The sequence below is a fragment of the Mirounga angustirostris genome, unplaced genomic scaffold, assembly GCF_029215605.1.
Source record: "Mirounga angustirostris isolate CCGP_5_RB_7025 unplaced genomic scaffold, mMirAng1.0.hap1 SCAF_6, whole genome shotgun sequence".
NCBI classification, from domain to species: domain Eukaryota; kingdom Metazoa; phylum Chordata; class Mammalia; order Carnivora; family Phocidae; genus Mirounga; species Mirounga angustirostris.
In genome coordinates, this window is record NW_026991714.1 from 80925495 (window position 1) to 80942764 (window position 17270).

A 17270-nucleotide genomic window follows, 5' to 3' on the forward strand; every position below is an offset into this window, starting at 1 on the left:
TTTTAAAAAACCTTTTATTTAAAAAAAAAAAGCTATAGCTTTCTTTCTTCCAAAGGACAGTTAGCAAATGATCTTGATGAAACTCTCCATTTTAACTGTTACATGGAAAAAAGGAGGTTAGAAATATACAGATTCTTCCCAAACTATTTTACGGCTGGAAGCATATGTTAAACTAACCAAATATCTTCAGAGTCAAAGCCTCAGTCATTTTTGCTCTAAAAGGTTTAAAAAAAAAAAAAAAGTGGTAAACTCAAAGAACCACATGAAAGTGCTCTGGGTGCTTGGTCATGCAAGCTTAGAGCAATCCCCAGGCCATGAGCCTGACTTAGCCACTGACTGGGAGTTCTGTGGGGTCACACCTGCCTCCCCCAAGCTGGCACGAGCTACGTGGAGAATTCCTTTGAGGACTTTCTGGTAAGCAAGCACTTAAGGCTCCCAACAAACAGCCTTACATATGATTGATCCTGAGCTATGCTTCCCAAAATAACTTGTTCCCTTGGAGCCTGGGTAATTATGAGCAAGATGTGGCTCTGTGACAGGGCAGACCCAACTGTTGCTTGGTTTTAGGCAACAGCAAACGTTGATTATACTTTCATTATTCTCTTCTTGAGGAGGAATTCAAGATTTTCTTTAGAAAAGCCAACTGATGTTTCCCTCCTCGGCCCATCCCGGCAACAGGGGAAGCAGCTTGTACGACACAGATAGCAAAATAAATATTCTTTAATTCAAGTTCACCATACTGTTACTATTTTCAGGGACCCAAATAAATGGCTGCCTACACAGAGGGATTAAAGCGTTCATTTAGAACGAGACAGCTCTCTGTAACACACCACATTCTGTGCATTAGTATTTTGGACCAGAGCACGGTTCTAAGTCAGGAATAGCCCCCCCCCTCCCCCCCCCCCCCCAATCAGGTACGTCTACAGGTTTCCTCTCCATATGGTAAAAGCTCTGTTTAACAGTAGGGGTAAAAACAGGGAAGCTGGGCATTCCCAAAGTTCCTGCTCACTCCACACTGTAGGGAACCAGGCAGGGATTTCCTCCTTCAAAAAGTTCTTCCCTAGGACTCGTGCTGAGTGGAGAGTAGTCACAAAAATATAGAATGAAGTCCTCATATCCTGAGACATTTCAGATAATTACATATTAGAATATAAAATTCATCAACATATGCTTTCATAACATAAAGTGTTCTAGTAGACAATACGGCCAAAAGTTAACACAGTTTTCTCTAGATTGTGACTTTTAAGAATTTCTTATCCATATTTTCTGTAGGGAATGTGTATGACTGATGCAAAATGTATCTTAAAAAAGTAACTCGGGAAAGTATATACAATTTGTTAGCCTAGATTCTTTAGTCTTCGTGGTTATCTGTAATTATGTTAGCTAGTTCTACTTCATTAGTCCTCCACATTTCTCCCTGAAAAAAAAAAGAAAGACTACTTAAATTGGATATAATTAAGCAACCCCAGATTTCTGAAGTTAATCAACGAAGTGCTGCTTCAGGATTTTTTAAAGTTTCACATATTAAAATCCCTATTTCGACATCGCATTTCAAAACCCTGATGGAGAAGGTACACACTGTCCAAGTTCTAGGACCGCAGAATAGAAATCCTTTGGAGTCTGTAATATCCAGTTACCCAGATACCAGTTACAGCAATAGAACCCACTGTCACACATGAGGTATTTCTGACAGGCTTTTTCCTCCTTCCTTACCAAGTCCTTAAAAGCCCAACACTGACAGGCCCACCTGTGTCTGAGTATAGAAACGAGGGCAATCTTTACAGTAAACGTGAATTTATCACACAGTAAATATACTTACCACCACTGCACTCCCAGATTTCCAAGGGCCTGAACACACACACACATACATATACATATATCTCTATGTATGTATGTGTGTGTATATATATATACACATATATATATACATTTGATTTTTTTTAAAAAAAGACAGACTTAAACTGCCCGAAGAACAAGGCCAGAGATTTGGCTCTGGTGACTGGTCCGCATATTTAAATAACGTTAGCCCTTCGTTTTTCAGACGTGCAAAATAAGCATCCTTGAAGCAGAACACATATTATCAAACGGTCTGAAGTGGGAGCCTGTACAGTATTTATAAAACCACATAGATAGCATATCAAATACCAAAAGCAGGTGGCAGCATGCATTTCAGAGGGGAACCTGGCCCACCAGTGGGGTCGGTGGCCCTGCGTCCCTCCACACACACAGCTCACTCCCACAGCTCTCTGCAAGGCGTGGTCTTCTAAAGGATTCGTGAATTAAAAGATTCAGAAATTACTACCTAGACTCTGGTATTTAAATCTGCCAAACTATAAGAAATCTCACTTCACCGATACCTGAATTTTTTAAAGTTCAGAAGTGGGCAAGTGCTTTGAGAAAAGGCATTACTAACCTATACATAAATTATTTGGGTCTCAACATTATTTTACCATTCTCTGAGGTCGCCATGGGTATGTCCTCAGAACAGAGTGACCATTGAGTTATTGTCTAAACTGGATTACTTCTGCGAGCCGAAGCAGAGGCAGTTTCTAATTTCCAGCCACAACTGGGACCATCCTGGGCCGACATGGATGCAAAGTCCCTACCTCTCACTCCGCCTCCTCATATCCTTTCATGAACAACAGAGGGCCGGAGAAATGAACAACACATTGCACACCGTAAATTTACACAATGTTGTATGACAATTACAGCTCAATAAAGCTGGGGGGAAAATATAAATAAAATAAAATGAATTTTTGCAAGGAATGAGGTGGCCTACAGCTGCAGCATGTATGCAGCCCCCCATCACTCCCAGGGCTCCCTAGAAATGCACACATGTAAGCAGGCAGGGGCCCAATCTGTGTCTAAATAAAATCCCCGGAAGCAGTCTTGGCAAGACCGCCCCTAAAAATAACCTTTCCCCAAGAACCCTTTAAATGTCTGTTCTCTCCCTCCGGCTGTGCTCTGGGGGTGGTGGAGGAAATGAAGATGTACGAGTATCAAATTCAGCATCCTCAGACATTTTTCCCACCTCCTGTTTCAAATCCAAGCCCTCCGTCCAAAGCAGTGATAGCAGTGGTCATAGGAATGGAGAGAGACCTAGACCAAAAACCCTGAAAGAGGTTATAGGGTCACTTGATCAGATCAGTCTGCAGCAGGAGGAGAGAGATACTCCTTACACACGGCACATACCCTATCAGTACTGACTTCATACATGGGATCAAACTCCTAGCAGTGAACCATTCATATTTTCACAGGATGTGAGGAAGCTCTGAATTTGCCTAAAGTGCTTCGCATACTTCCATCCTCTTCTCATGGATAGCCAGAAATCTACCCTGAGGGTCCCTCCTGGAAGTAGACAATGGGTGGTTATCATCTTAGAAAGGTCACCTCTAAAATACAGGTGATCTCTGGAAAGGCAGGTGTTGGGAACCTTTCATTTTTAAGAACATGAGAAATCCTTAGGAAAATTCGGGGGCGAGGGGAGGTGTACAAGCAGGGCAGAGGAGGGAGGAGGCCCAGACGGCCAGAGGGGTAGCAGGAAGCATGGGATTTGGGGTGAAAAGAGAGGTGCTCTGAGAGGGAAAGGCGACAACCGGCCTCCTTTGAAGTTCTGCTTCATGCTGATTTCTTTCAAAATTGTGTTTAGGGAATGAAACACTTGTTGAACATAAAAACTTCGTTTTTCCTCTTAGAAGTGGACATCCCTGGTGGCCATTTCACGATGTATGCACACATCAAAACATTCTGTACACTTGAAATATATACAATTTATTATTTGTCAATTATACCTCAATAAAGCTGGGGTGGTAGGGGAGAAGCAGACATTCACTGTCCAGGAAACTTGGGTTTTCCTTGACCAGCTGGGTTCAGAAGGATTCACTATGTTCTATATTCTCTCGGCTCCTGTGTATGTTTGAAACTTTCCATAATAGGAAGTTAAAGAACAGAAAAGTGCGATTTTTTTTTTAATGTAAAGTAAAGGGAGTCCTTGGTACTGCCACGTCACAGTGTTTAGGCTGAATCTCTGTGGACCCCAAATCTTAGAGAGCATTGCTGTCCACTAAGACATCACGCCTATCCTAGAGGATGACTCTAATCTGTGCTCTTGCCTCTTGGAGTCCCATCTGCTGGTTCCAACAGGGCGTTGACTCAAGTACTTAGGCATCCTGAACTCTGGCGTCTTTTGGAACTGAGTCAGCCAGACCAGCGGTTAATTCCAAAGCTACGCCCCTAATGGCGTGTTCTACTAAACTCCGTTTAGAAGTTTACTTGGCTTTTCCTGTGGTCCCTTTTCTCCTCCTTTGGCATTTCTGTTGAACACGCCAACTGCTGTAGCCTGACCCAGAGAAAACCTCCGAATGACAATGTTCCCCAGGCCTCAAAATTTAGTTCTCTCATCTCATCAGATGCCCCCAATTGTACCCATTTAGGAACGAAAAATTCACAGGCATATACCCTTCCACAAAGGCAGTCGGTGACGGGTAAAGTGAGAAATGAGGAACACTGAATCCTGCGCTTCTGCTCTGAGTTGTAGGTTATGCGTTAAGTCTGGGCAGAAAGCAACAACAACAACAACAACAAAAACCCAGAAAGTGCTTAGTAGTTAGAAGCACAGCCTTCAGAGGTAAGTAACCTGGCTCCAAAATTCAGCTCTGCCACTTGTGGACCAGAGGACCCCGTAAAATATTAGTACCTCCACATTTTATAAAGTTCCCATTGAGAGACAGAGCCGTATCTTTGTACTTTATTATTCTGTTCCAGCTACCCTTCCCCGCCCTCAACAACCCTTGGACAAGTTACTTAACTTCCTTGGCTAAAAAAGCAATGCGTCCATGTGCAGGTAACATACTCGGCTCTCAAGACTGTTGTGAAGAGTGAACAGAATAGCATCGATGGTTAAAACAGTGATTCTCAAGAAATAGCTACTTTGGGGTGCCTGGGTGGCTCAAGCGTTGGGCGTCTGCCTTCGGTTCAGGTCATGATCTCGGGGTCCTGAGATGGGGCCCCGCGTCGGGCTCCCTGCTCAGCAGGAGGCCTGTTTCTCCCTCTCCCACTCCCCCTGCTTGGGTTCCCTCTCTTGCTGTCTCTCTCTCTCTCTTTCAAATAAATAAATAAATAAAATCTTAAAAAAAAAAAAAAAGAAATAGCCGCTTTGCCCCTTTACACTGAATAGTTTGGGATACTAAGAATAATACGCCAAATCCCCTCCCCCTCTTTTTCTTAATCCACTAGCAAACATTCACATATTAAAATATCACTTTTACCATCTTGTTGGAATTCTTTTTGTTTTGGTGTTATACCGAGAAAAAATTTAAGTATCCTTTTGTTTCAGAATTTAACAATAGAGATCAAAATAGGCAATAAAATAACCAGCCACCTCCTATTTCATAAAATTCCAGTAACAGAATAGAAATTACACAGTTTGCAAGATACAAAATGCATGGTTTGCCTTTGTCCAACTAATGTCTCTCCCCCCACATCCCAGCCCAATCTCACTCTCACCCCTTCCTCCCCTGAAAAATGTGTTTGTCTCAAAATAGAAAAATATTATCCTCTGTGGGTAATCTCTAAACTGATTACAATTCTGTATGTGTCTTCTACCGTTTTCATGACTGATGCTCTCCAACACCCAAAATACCAGTAATGTTTTCTAAAAGCCTTAAAACAAAACATCTAAATGAGGGCAATAATTTGTTTCATTGCCTTAATTTTATAAATGATAAAATAGAAAAAAAGGAAACCTATCTTGGAGTTAAATTCTACATTTAGTGTAAGATGAAACAAATTCTACTGTTTTCAGTAATCCTTACAAATTTTCAATACAATCTTCCTCAAGAAAGCCTATCGTTGGCCATTTCAACTGCAGAAGGGTTTTATGCCCCAGACCTGAGCGCACCACCATAAATAATTTCTCGCAGCTTTTCACTTCCTTTGAAAGCATAACTTAGCTCATCGGCTAAGAGAGATCCCATCCCACGAGCCAAATCCCTGGGCTTCTCTTCCAGCAGCTACATCAATTCAAATGCCAGATTCAGCCTGGCAAACTTCCAGTGCAATACCAAGATGAGATTTCTCCAGGAAGGGAATCAAAGACATCTCGGCAGTTCGAGTGGTTCCAAGTCGTCTGAGGCATGCACATCATGCAGAGAAGCAATGCGTCCATGTGCAGGTAACATCACCGCTTCCTGCGGAAGTCCTCTCCTCTTAGATCTTCCTCCACGTTCCCCTCCCCATAGTTTCAACCTCTGCCTATGAGTAGAGAGCTTCTATGCCTGAACCTCCAGCTCGACCCTTCTCCTTGATATTTCCATTGGATATCAAGCCCTCGATCCAAACCTCACATTTTTAACTAGGACAAACCCCAATGATCCCCCTTACTTTCCTAAATGAACACCAAAGGCGTTAGAGATAAGGCTAGAAATGATTAGGATTCAGTTTTCTGGTTTGGCTACCGCGTTGGTATCGGACAAGGATCTCAAACACAGTGGGACAGAGTAGTAGCATAGTTTTATTGGGTTGAACGTGAGAAACTGCAGTTTTTGGAGGTGAAAATGGTCAATGTCGAGAGTTGCACGTGGTTCAACCTAATATAAAATTCCTCAAAATTCTAATAAAGACCAACGACATTACCTAACTTCTAAATAATTATTTTCACATCCTATTTGACTATCATGAAATAAAGACTCCTTAAGACTCTAAAAGGTAGGATTTCTTGATTTGCCATTCTCAATTGTAACTGTCTACACAAGACTCAATTACAGGTTCATATTAATTACGGTTCTCATTTCCCCCAAACGACCTCATATTCACCGACTTGTCCATTTGGTCCTCACAATCGCTAAAAAAGGAAAGTTTTTTTTCCCCAAGATTGCAGGTCTTTTAGTGAAAAGGCTGTCACAGACACTACTACTAAGAATCTATTTTCAATGTATAATTATTCCTGGGGATTATAACTAATACCTTTACCTCCTACAAAAACAAACAAATGAAGCAAGACAACTCAAAGTCATGCTAACTTCTTAGCCTTGGACTTGGCATTCAGGTCGATTCTGTTCCAGGAACGCACACACTCTTCCGAATCACCCATGTCTATTCACTATTTTCCAATTCCACTACCGTGAAGCACAGCGTGTTTTCCAAAAAAAAATCTGTTTTACCAAAACCACACATTTAAATTTATACTTATGTGAATCATTCACGTAATTTTTCTTTATTAAGTGGGTAAAGATTTTCAATCTGCAAAAAAAAACGGTCATTTCAAATCAAATTTACATGACCAGAAATTTTGCTCATTAATATGGTGACACATTATAATTTAAATAAATCTGCATGTATGAATTTTTAATTCCAAAATTCTCTAAATTCCAATTTTTTTTTTAATTAAGCAGCTTGTCTTTGAAGGCTCAATCTTAGACTAAGAATTAAGTCAGATAACTTTATTCATTTTGAGGACTTGAATAAAACACTTTTTTAAAATCACTACAGAACAGGCATGAATTGGAGTTAATACATACATAGCTCAAGGATAAAGACTGTAAAAAAAAAGTTTCTTAATTATTACATTTAAAATTTTTAATTGTACTAAACTAAATGCTTTTCAGAAATAGGACTCATAATTTTCTCATTCCACAAATGAGTATAGAGTCTGAGTGGGCTCAGTGCTTGGCCCGGGGCACCAGAGAAGAGTGTCTGCTCATAGTCCTCAGAGAGACCATGACAGCCCCAGGTGACCCATGTTCTAGAAGGCTGGCCTCTTGGAGGAGGGACTCCAGAATGGGCGGAGGAGGTCAGGGCTGGGTCTATGGCAAAGGGGTGAATCAAACATGGTGAGGGCCACTCTGTGGGGTTGGACCTTGATCCTGTTGGGGGGGAAATGGAATAGCAGAGTTTAGCTCAGACCTGGCTTCACAGAGCACTGTAGGAGGTCTGAGCTCTCTCCTGAAGACAATAAAGAACCACAGAGGGACTTTAAGCAGGAAATACCATGAGCAGGCTTGTGTTCCATAAAGATACTCCTGCCAGCATCATGGAGGAAAGCCCGAAGAGAAGCATGAACCATGGAAAGGTGACAAAGCAGGAGGCCATCACCCTAACCCAGGCAGGAAACACAGGAACTCTGAAGACTTTAAAGTATGGAACGGGAAGAAGGGGCAGGGTCCAGAAGACTTTAGCAGGTGGGCTCCATCAGAGTTGGGAGAGAGGGAGGCACCAAGGATAACTCCCAGGATCCCACTTGGGTGGCAGGGAGGAAGATGTTTCCTTCGCCAGCCTAGTTGAACTGGGTGGCCCTCCTCTGCGCTTTGCACTGACCTTTCTGTCTCTTGAACCAGGCTATAAGCTCCTTAAGGCCTAAGGCGGTGTCAACTCAATTCTCTATCCCTGGCCCCTAGCAGGCCCATAATAAATGTCAAATGAATAGAAAAATGAATGGCCATGCCTGCGCCCCATTTATATCTTGCTCTTCACTGGGGTTGCAGGTCAAAGCATCTTCTAGGTTCTGGCAGAGAAAACCGTGGGGAGGGGAGGGGTGCGTGTGCCCCCCGGCATGCCTGCATGGGCTCAGATTCGTTGTTTGTATAAAAAATGTTCCTCAGACTCCTTTAGAAAGACCAATTCCTTGCACTCAAGATTCTCCTGCCTTCGGAATTTGTCTAGCACGGCAGTTAGCAAACGTTCCCCCTAATCTCTGCTTTCTGTTCTTTCTGGAAGAATTCGCACTGTTCCCAGGGAAACAGTGGTACGATTCTGACTGTCCTCCAACGTATGCCGTACCACCTCCTCTGCTCATCATGGTGGCTCCTCCACCCACTCGGGTCCTGCGCCTTTTCTGTAGGTGTCTCCCAGCTGCAGCAACTGAATGCAGCATGCGCTGACAGCTTTCTGAAGCCGCGTTCATTACGTTTCCCAGCTAAGAATTATATTTGTCCTCCCACACTCTTGGAGAATCTTCTCTGGAGTTCAAGTTTCTCCCGCGGTGAACTGTGCTGAAGGGGTGAGGCACGCTCCGGGACATATCCCGGGGCCTTGGGGAGGGTCCAAAGACAAAGAGTGACTTTTCCACCTTACGCCCTGTGCATCTGTGATCATCTACAGCAAACCAAGTGCATTTAGAACAACAGTCCCTCCGGGGGCAGAGGTTACTTCGGGCTCATCCTAGATTCTGCCTTTCCACGCCTATCCACCAACATCTTTCCCTGGACATCAAAGTCCCCTTGGAACTCCAGCCCTCCCCTTCAAGCAGTGGCCGCAGGGACACACCATCCTCCCCTCCGCCCTGGAGCGCACCCCCCTCCCCCCACCCTGGATGACATAGGCTGTAGATGTGTGGCTTTCTCTCTCCTGGCAGGTACACAGACTCTCATCAGTTTGCTTGTTTCTTGTCAATACCACGGTCTTGAGTTTCCAGTCCAGGAGCTCTCAGGGTGGGATCATGTCTGCTTAACTGGACTTATACAGCAGCCTGCCGTGGAATAGCATGGGGCCATTTAACACTTTTATAATCCCTCCTGACCACTCTCAAGTTGATGCTTTCCTCACCATTGCTCCTACCAGCCCCTGGTTCTAATCCTCACCACTCTACCCAGCGGGTCCTATCTTGGGCTCCTGCCTGGGTCTCCCGGTCTCAGGTCCTCAGGCATCTGATTCGTTCTGCAAACAGTCTGCTTCTTTAAGCATGGCCCTCTGGAGCTCCAATACCTGCAGGGCTCCACCCTCACCCCAGTCTGCTATAACCTGGCCCCCTCTCTCTTCTCTCTGCATTCCAATCTGCACCGTGAGCTTCAGCCAAGCCTGTCTCCTCCTCATGTTCCCTCAAGCACATCACAATCAGTAGACACCTCCAGGAACATGGAGCCGGGCGTCCTAGCCTGGCCACCTTGGCTACTTTCTCCTTTTAGATTCCCCGTCTCTGAGCTTGTCCCTTCAGCCCTTTGTCAGAGGGTGGTGAGTGGGGCCTGGGAAAGACGGGGGTGAGGGTGCTTTCATGGCGCTAAAGGGTGACATAAACACTTATTATGGTGACATCCCACTTATCAACCCCCCACCTTCTGCCCAAGAAACACAACAGTCTCTTCATTCCATTTCTCCAACCAGGAATATGATTTTTCTCTCCTCTCTACTCAGCTAATGTTTAGTTACTACTTAAATTAAGGTCTGGCCCAAGTCCTACTCGCTCACAAAGCTACTTCCTCATTGTCCTCACCCACGATAGCTTTCCTGATTTGACCTATAATTTCTGTTCTTTACACAACAAGCACCTGCCACTTAATATTAAGCTATGTATTATTTTTTTCCAAGTGTTCAAGTGTGTAAATCCTCTCTTTACAAGGACATATCAGGATGATGGGAAGTTAGTGTTTTAATGGACCCGGAGTTTCAGTTCGGGGCAATGGAAAAGCTCAGAAGAAGGGTGGTGGTGATTGCTCGATACTGTGAATGTATTAATGTCACTGAATCGTACACCTAAGAATGGTTAAAATGGTAAATTTTATGTGATGTATATTTTACCACACACACAAAACAGTACAGCAAAGTCACTAAGGAACAAATCTGTGCTTCATCATCCCCCACCAGTCCAAGTGTGGAGCTGACTACTGTTCCGCCAGTTAATAAAAATATTTGCTGCACAAGAATAATAACATTTGAACCTTTACAGCATATGGAGCCCCTTCCACATGGACTAGTTTAACCATTTGATCCTGAAAAACACGATGAGGTAAGAAAGGTATCACTTATCTTTATTTTCTAGGTAAATGGACATGCGAAGGTTTAGTGACTTGATTATGGTCAGAGAGTACTAGGGAGTGCTGAGAGTCCTCTGGGTTTCATGAATCTGAGAAAGTTCACGTGCTTTTCGATAACTGTTCACCTTGTTGAAACACGTAGTGCTTTTTCTCCCAGGGAAAATTCATGCAAAGGCAGATTTCATTGGGCAGGGGAGAAGAGGCTTCACTTTGCACCCTTCATCAGCAGGTGCTCTCCACGGACATTGGAAGGGGCAACCCTGAGGTTCCCCGGCTCTCTATTTAACCTGGACCCTGTGGACAGATGGTCCCACACATGTCCTTGCATGCTGCCTTGCAACATTTTAGCCCGGGTGACAGGATGAACAGGAGATACTCTGAGGTGAATGGTGAATCGGTCCATCTAAATTATGACTATGCAGAAGAACTTGACTTTCTCTAGGGATGATTAAAACCAGTGAGAACTCCAAATGGGGAATAAATGAACCCCTCTCTTACTCTCCCAACAACTGGTAAAAAAGTTTATCGCTCAGCTAGCCATATACAAATTAAGGATGTAAGGACCCTTTAGGTCTCAAAACACACAGTCATTTCCTTAAAAGGCCTGTGCTAGCCTCCCAGAGTGGTGAAGGACAGCGCCCCGTGCTTACAGAGATAGCACACATAGTCAGCATTGCTGTTCTGGCAAATCACCTCCTGATTAGGCTTCAGTTGAACTGAAGGTTGAATGTGTTCCTTGGTTCCAAGAGGAGCGTGCTTCTAACTATCAAAGCTCTAGAAGCTGCAAAAGTCCACTGAAAGACAGCCTAATTTACATGATTGTAAATATCCCTACCCCTGTTTACTAAACACCCCTGGAAGAGAAGGGGAGCACTTTGAAATGCCTGTACATACTTAATGCTAAATTCAATGTCTTCTAAATTGCCTCCTTTTGGGAAAAGCACTACGTTTCTTCAAGATATTGAAAATGGAACTACCACACGACCCAGAAATTTCACTACTGAGTAGAAAACCAAAAAAATTGGAAAGCAGGGTCACGAAAAGATATTTGTACACCCATACTTAGACAAAAGCAACCCAAGTGTCCATCTACAGATTAACAGATAAACAAAATGTGGTACATACATACAGAAGAGTACCATTCAGCCTTAAAACGGAAGGAAATTCTGACTGATGCTATAACATGGATGGACCTTGAAAACATTATGCTAAGTGAAATAAGCCAGACGCAAAAGGACGAATACTATCGGATTTCACTTATATGAGGTCCCTAGAGGAGTCAAATTCATACAGACGGTAAGTAGTAGGGTGGTTTCCAGGTGCTGAGGAGAGGGGAGAATGTAAAGTTACTCTCTAATGGGTATACAGAGTTTAGTTTTGCAAGATGAAAAGAGTTCTGGAGATTGGTTGCATAACACAGCAATGTGCAGGTACTCAACCCTAATGAACTGCACTCTTAAAAATAGTTAAGACAGTAAACTTCTGGGCGCCTGGGTGGCTCAGTCAGTTAAGCGACTGCCTTCGGCTCAGGTCATGATCCTGGAGTCCCAGGATCAAATCCCGCATCGGGCTCCCTGCTGGGCGGGGAGCCTGCGTCTCCCTCTGACCCTCTCCTCTCTCATGCTGTTTCTCTCTCGCTCGCTCTCCAATAAATAAATAAAATCTTTAAAAAAAAAAAAAAAGACAGTAAACTTCTTGTTATATGGATTTTACCAAAACTTAAAAAAAATCACCACCAAAGGAAAAAAAAAAAAAGCACTATATTTTCACCAAGTCCTTCTGTAGCAAGGAATTCCACACCAGAAAGCAAGGATTACCACAGCCTATAAGACTCTCTGAACTGTGGATATAATTAGGCACCGCATCAATTAAAACGCTACGGACGTCATCATGTGTTACCAACATCTGTTGACAGATCTCATACCCAGCATATCACTGAAATGGGGTGTGGAGAAGGTAGCCCACAATAGAAACAATGGTATTTTATCCTTGTCCTGTTCCAACAGTTTGTCTCATGGGACATAAATAGAGACCACTGCTCTTACCCTGAACTCACAGTTCAATATTATTTTATTGACTTGAGTAGGTTCTATACCAAAAGTAGAAATAGAGTATCTTCTAGATCTGTTCAAATCTGTGTCCTAATGCAGTGTGGTTCCCCCCTCTCCCCTGCATCTATAACACTCAATCTATCTAGAAAAAAAAAAAAAGAATTCTCACTTTAAACTTTCTAGCATTCTTTTGAACTGGGATTGGGAAGTATATCCACTTTTTAATAACATATGTCAAGTGCTATACAATTACAATAATACATTCACACAGGAATCCCAAACCTAAAAAAAAATTACAATGATGCCATTCTATCCAAAAATATTGTGAATACGTTAAAAAAAAAAATAAGACAGGAGATATATGTCAATGTGGCTTTTGGAAACTGACATTAGCTCTATCCTGCTATTGTACTGTAAGAAAAAACAAACACAAAACCCAAAACAACAGAAATTATTGTGATTAGACTATTACTCCTAAAAATGATGAGCAGACTACCTGTCCAATCTCTTAGCTACTTTACTATTTCTCATAAGAAAAAAAGGCAACCTTTGAAACTAAGACTTAGGAGCTTAAAAAAAAAAAAACCATGAAAAACATAGTAATCAAAACTGTAGGAAATTCTTTTAAAGAAAAACACTCATGCTGAAAGTTAAAGTTGCTTTTTAACTTCTTGCTGACTGATAATGCATCAGCTAGACCAGATGACACATTAATAATCCTCAGGCCATGTGTTTCTCTCGCAATGTCATTTAAAAAACAGTAGAAGGTCTGAAATGTTATTTTCCTTTATAGACTCAACTTCTATTTATCACTTCCATTCTCTTGTTTCCAAAAAGGTGGGGGTGGTAAAAGTCTCAGGAAACTAACGTAGAGAGTGAAACATAGCCAAATTAGAGCTTTAAAATAATAATAGTAAATGGTATTTGACCAGAAAGGGTAGACAACAAAAGAGAAATCCTGATATAAAAATAATGTCCCGTTATTTGAGAATTACCCAAATAGGGAGAGATCCTCCCAGCTAAAGCTGTTCATTGGGAGAGAAGGATGGGATGTGTATGTGTTGCCCACAGTCCTACGCTAATTTAGCATGTCATACAGCACACTCACTCACAGGGGCAGCTACACAGAGCACTTCCCATGCACACATATGGTCAACAGAGGTTATTCACTTAAAAGCAAGTCCTTCGCAGGGAAATCCACTTTGCCTCATGCCCAGAAAAATAGGGGGGAAACGTGTAGGGCACTTTGCTTTTGTCATGACGCTATCACAAAGTTGGGTTAGCAGGTCTGGGTTGGCATGTCTGACTCCACCAGGCTCTGTGCCCAGTCAAACAGGAGGTGGGATTTAGCCTCCTGGTGAGCATTCCCTACTTGTTCTAGCCAAGGGGATCAAGAAGAAACCTTGAAATAGTGGAATATTCCATTGGGCCTCCAGAAAGCACCAACCAAGAAGGGCAGGGAGCTTTCAGAGCTGGCTGACTCCCTCCTCCCTGGGTGCTTACCTCAATGAACCATAAATAGAGTGTGAAATAATTATTACTTTATTGGTGAGTGTCTGGTGTTCATACAGCATCCCTCTCTTAGGAGCCCAAAACATTTAAGAAATGATTTGCAATTTCTCTTTGGGCAGCCCCGTGGAAAGCCGAATGACACTGATTCATCTGACATCTTTTATTTGGGGAGAGATGGGCTAGGGGGCAAATGAACGCAGTGGTGCAAGTAAAGTGTACCTCCTGCGGCCAAGGTCACAGACTCAAGGGGTCAGGAGCAGAGCTGAGACTCTTTCAGATTCTGGTCTAACGCTGATTAAAGCAGGAACACACCTACAGAGCACTGTTCCTCTTTTTAACATTTTTCGTTCTGTGACTCTTACGTTACTTACACACGCGCGCGCACACACTGGACGCCCAATTTCGTGCCTGTCCCTGGACGTGTTCTCCTTCCTAACGGGATACCCGGGCTACGAGGACACAGGACAACACAACACCTCCACCACGCGCCCTCTCGCTAATGCACGCAGCCGGCGAGCCCGCGGGGGACTGGGACACACAGACACGGGAGCCGAGCCCGCAGACGGCGGGCACGGGGCCCTTGCTGACCTTCCTCTGCTGCTTCTCCCAGGCCGGGTCGAGCAGCAGGTCGCGGTCCCACTCCTCCTCCTGGATCATGTACTCGTCATCGTCATAGACGTAGTTGTACTGCACGCCGGGCTCTATCTGGTTCATGGCGCTCGGGGAGCCGGGGCTGCGGCGGGGCGCGCGGGGCTCGGACGGACTGACGGACGGGCGGGCGGAGACGCGGCGGGGCCGGCGGGACGCGCGGAGCTCGGCGGAGGCGCAGGCGGCGGACTGGCGGGCGCGGGGTGACCTTCGCGCGGCTCCTCTCGGGGCTGCACGCCTACACGCTGGGTCGCGGGCGAAGCACCAGCTCGGACCGCGAGCAACCGCCGCGCGGCTTAATACCCGCGCCGCGGGTCACGTGGCCTCCCGGCCGCGCCCCCGCCCCGCCCTCCTCCCGCCCCCACCCCGCCCCCACCCCCGCCCCGGCCGCTCCGAGCACGTGCGGGTGGGCCGGGGCGCCGGGCGGCCAGGGGTCTGCGCTCACGCCGCTGCAGCAAACTTCCCTGGTCGCGAGCTGAGCCTGTTTGCACCAGCCCACGCCTCCCACTTACCCTCTGGCTCGCGGTGGGCTTGGCTTGCCGGCGCCTGGGTCGGTTACGGGGCGGGGGGCGGGGGGTGAGCGGGGGTGATGGGTGTACGCGGCCAGGGGAGGCCTCCACCTCCAACGCATCCCAAGTTTTCCATATATCATTTGCATATTCGCGTTTTCCACATACTTCCACAGATATCATGCACCTACACCCCTGAGAAGTATAGTTTAAAGGCTACAGAATCCCTTCTTCTTCTCCCCTCCCTCATCTGGGGAAATCAAGGAAAGAGACTTGGATCAACCATATTAAAATGGCAGGAACCAAACCAAAGGCGGAAAGTGTCAGCTCTCACCTGCCAGTCATAAATTTAAAAGAACTGACAATGGTGGACAAGCAGCCAGCTTCGTGTTACACTTCTATCTTGCCGTCATATGCTCCACATAAGCATTTCCATCCCAGTGGTTCTGCTTAGCTGTTCCCTGTCAATTATGTCCGGAAGGAATCAAGGCGAGGTCCTCTGGAACCAGCAGGTTGAAATCTTTTCGTCACCTTATTTATTAAGCACCTGCTGTAATCCAGACACTGTTAGGCACTGGGGATCCAGAGGCGAACTGATAGGCAGGGCACTTTCCTTCTGACATTTAAGTCTAAATTGAATAAAAGCTGCCCGCAGATGCTACACAACTGTTTGTGCCTCAAGAGCTTTCAATTTGTTGACATGTTTCAAGCTGAAACTATGCCTAGATTTATCATTGTTCCTTAGAATTTTGACATCACTTAGTTTTATTGCTTTGAGCTTTTTTGCAAAACGTTGCAAGACGTTGACAAATTAGCATATAGGCTGCATTCACATTTTGAAAAACATAGTCACTGGAACATGAACTCCACGAGAGCAGGGATTTTGTCTTGTTCATAGCTGTAACTCCCAGCAACTTGAGGGATATCTACTGCATAATAGGTGCTCAAACATTTGTTGAAGGAATAAGCAGTCTTAGAAATAGTGATTGAGCTAATTTACCTGGATTAAATTTAAGATTTTAAGTTTATATTTTGTATTAAAATCATACTCTCTGAAAAAGTTTATCACTAAACGTTAACTATTAGAAAATTTATCAACAATTATAAAAACTGTGAATCCTAGTCTTCAAAATTAACTGTGGGGACTTCAGGTTGCAGATGAGGTGAAATAAAAGGAACCAGATTTACCTTCCTTCCTGAAATAACCCAAATCTGGGGAACAAATATATATGAAACAAAAATTTTCAAGACATTGGTCATCAGGTAAAGAAGGGTGATGATGTAAAGAAATAAACAACATGAGCACTATGATTGCCCCAGTCATTCCTTGTCCCATCCATGAATGCGTGGGAGAAAAGTACCTGAAACCAAGGAAAGAAGCACCCAAAAGAACTAGAAGGAATGGTCCTTGGAACCTCTAAAGGGCCTGGAATAGTTCCTGTTTCCTTTAGCCAGTGTGGAAAACCTCGTAATTCACAGAGCATCAGATGGAGTATTCAGAAGTGGGGGGATATTACCCCTAAACTGAATTATATCATTCAATTATACCATTTGCTGGATCTGCTGGGAAAAGCTCGAAAGAGCTCCAAAAGGACCAAATGGTTTGTTTCCAAGTCATTTAACCATGTCCCAGAACAAAGCTCAAAAATGTCTATAGGAGGGGTGCCTGGGTGGCTCAGTGGGTTAGGTGTCCAATTCTTGATTTCGACTCAGGTAATGATCTCAGGGTGATGAGATTGAGCGCCACATCTGTCTCCATGCTCAGTGGGGATCTGCTTGGGATTCTCTCTCTCCCTCTCCCTCTG

General features: G+C 44.3%; 1 protein-coding gene across 1 annotated transcript in view; it reads right to left on the reverse strand.

The window, feature by feature from the left end:
• Window positions 1-15229, reverse strand: part of ACTN2 (actinin alpha 2) — a 65317-nt gene extending 50088 nt beyond the window's left edge. Inside the window, exon 1 of the mRNA XM_045877775.3 lies at window positions 14897-15229. Coding sequence (XP_045733731.1) covers window positions 14897-15022 — 126 coding nt within the window. The 5' untranslated portion in view covers window positions 15023-15229. The remainder of the gene's footprint in view (window positions 1-14896) is intronic.
• Between the last annotated feature and the right edge of the window lie 2041 nt (window positions 15230-17270).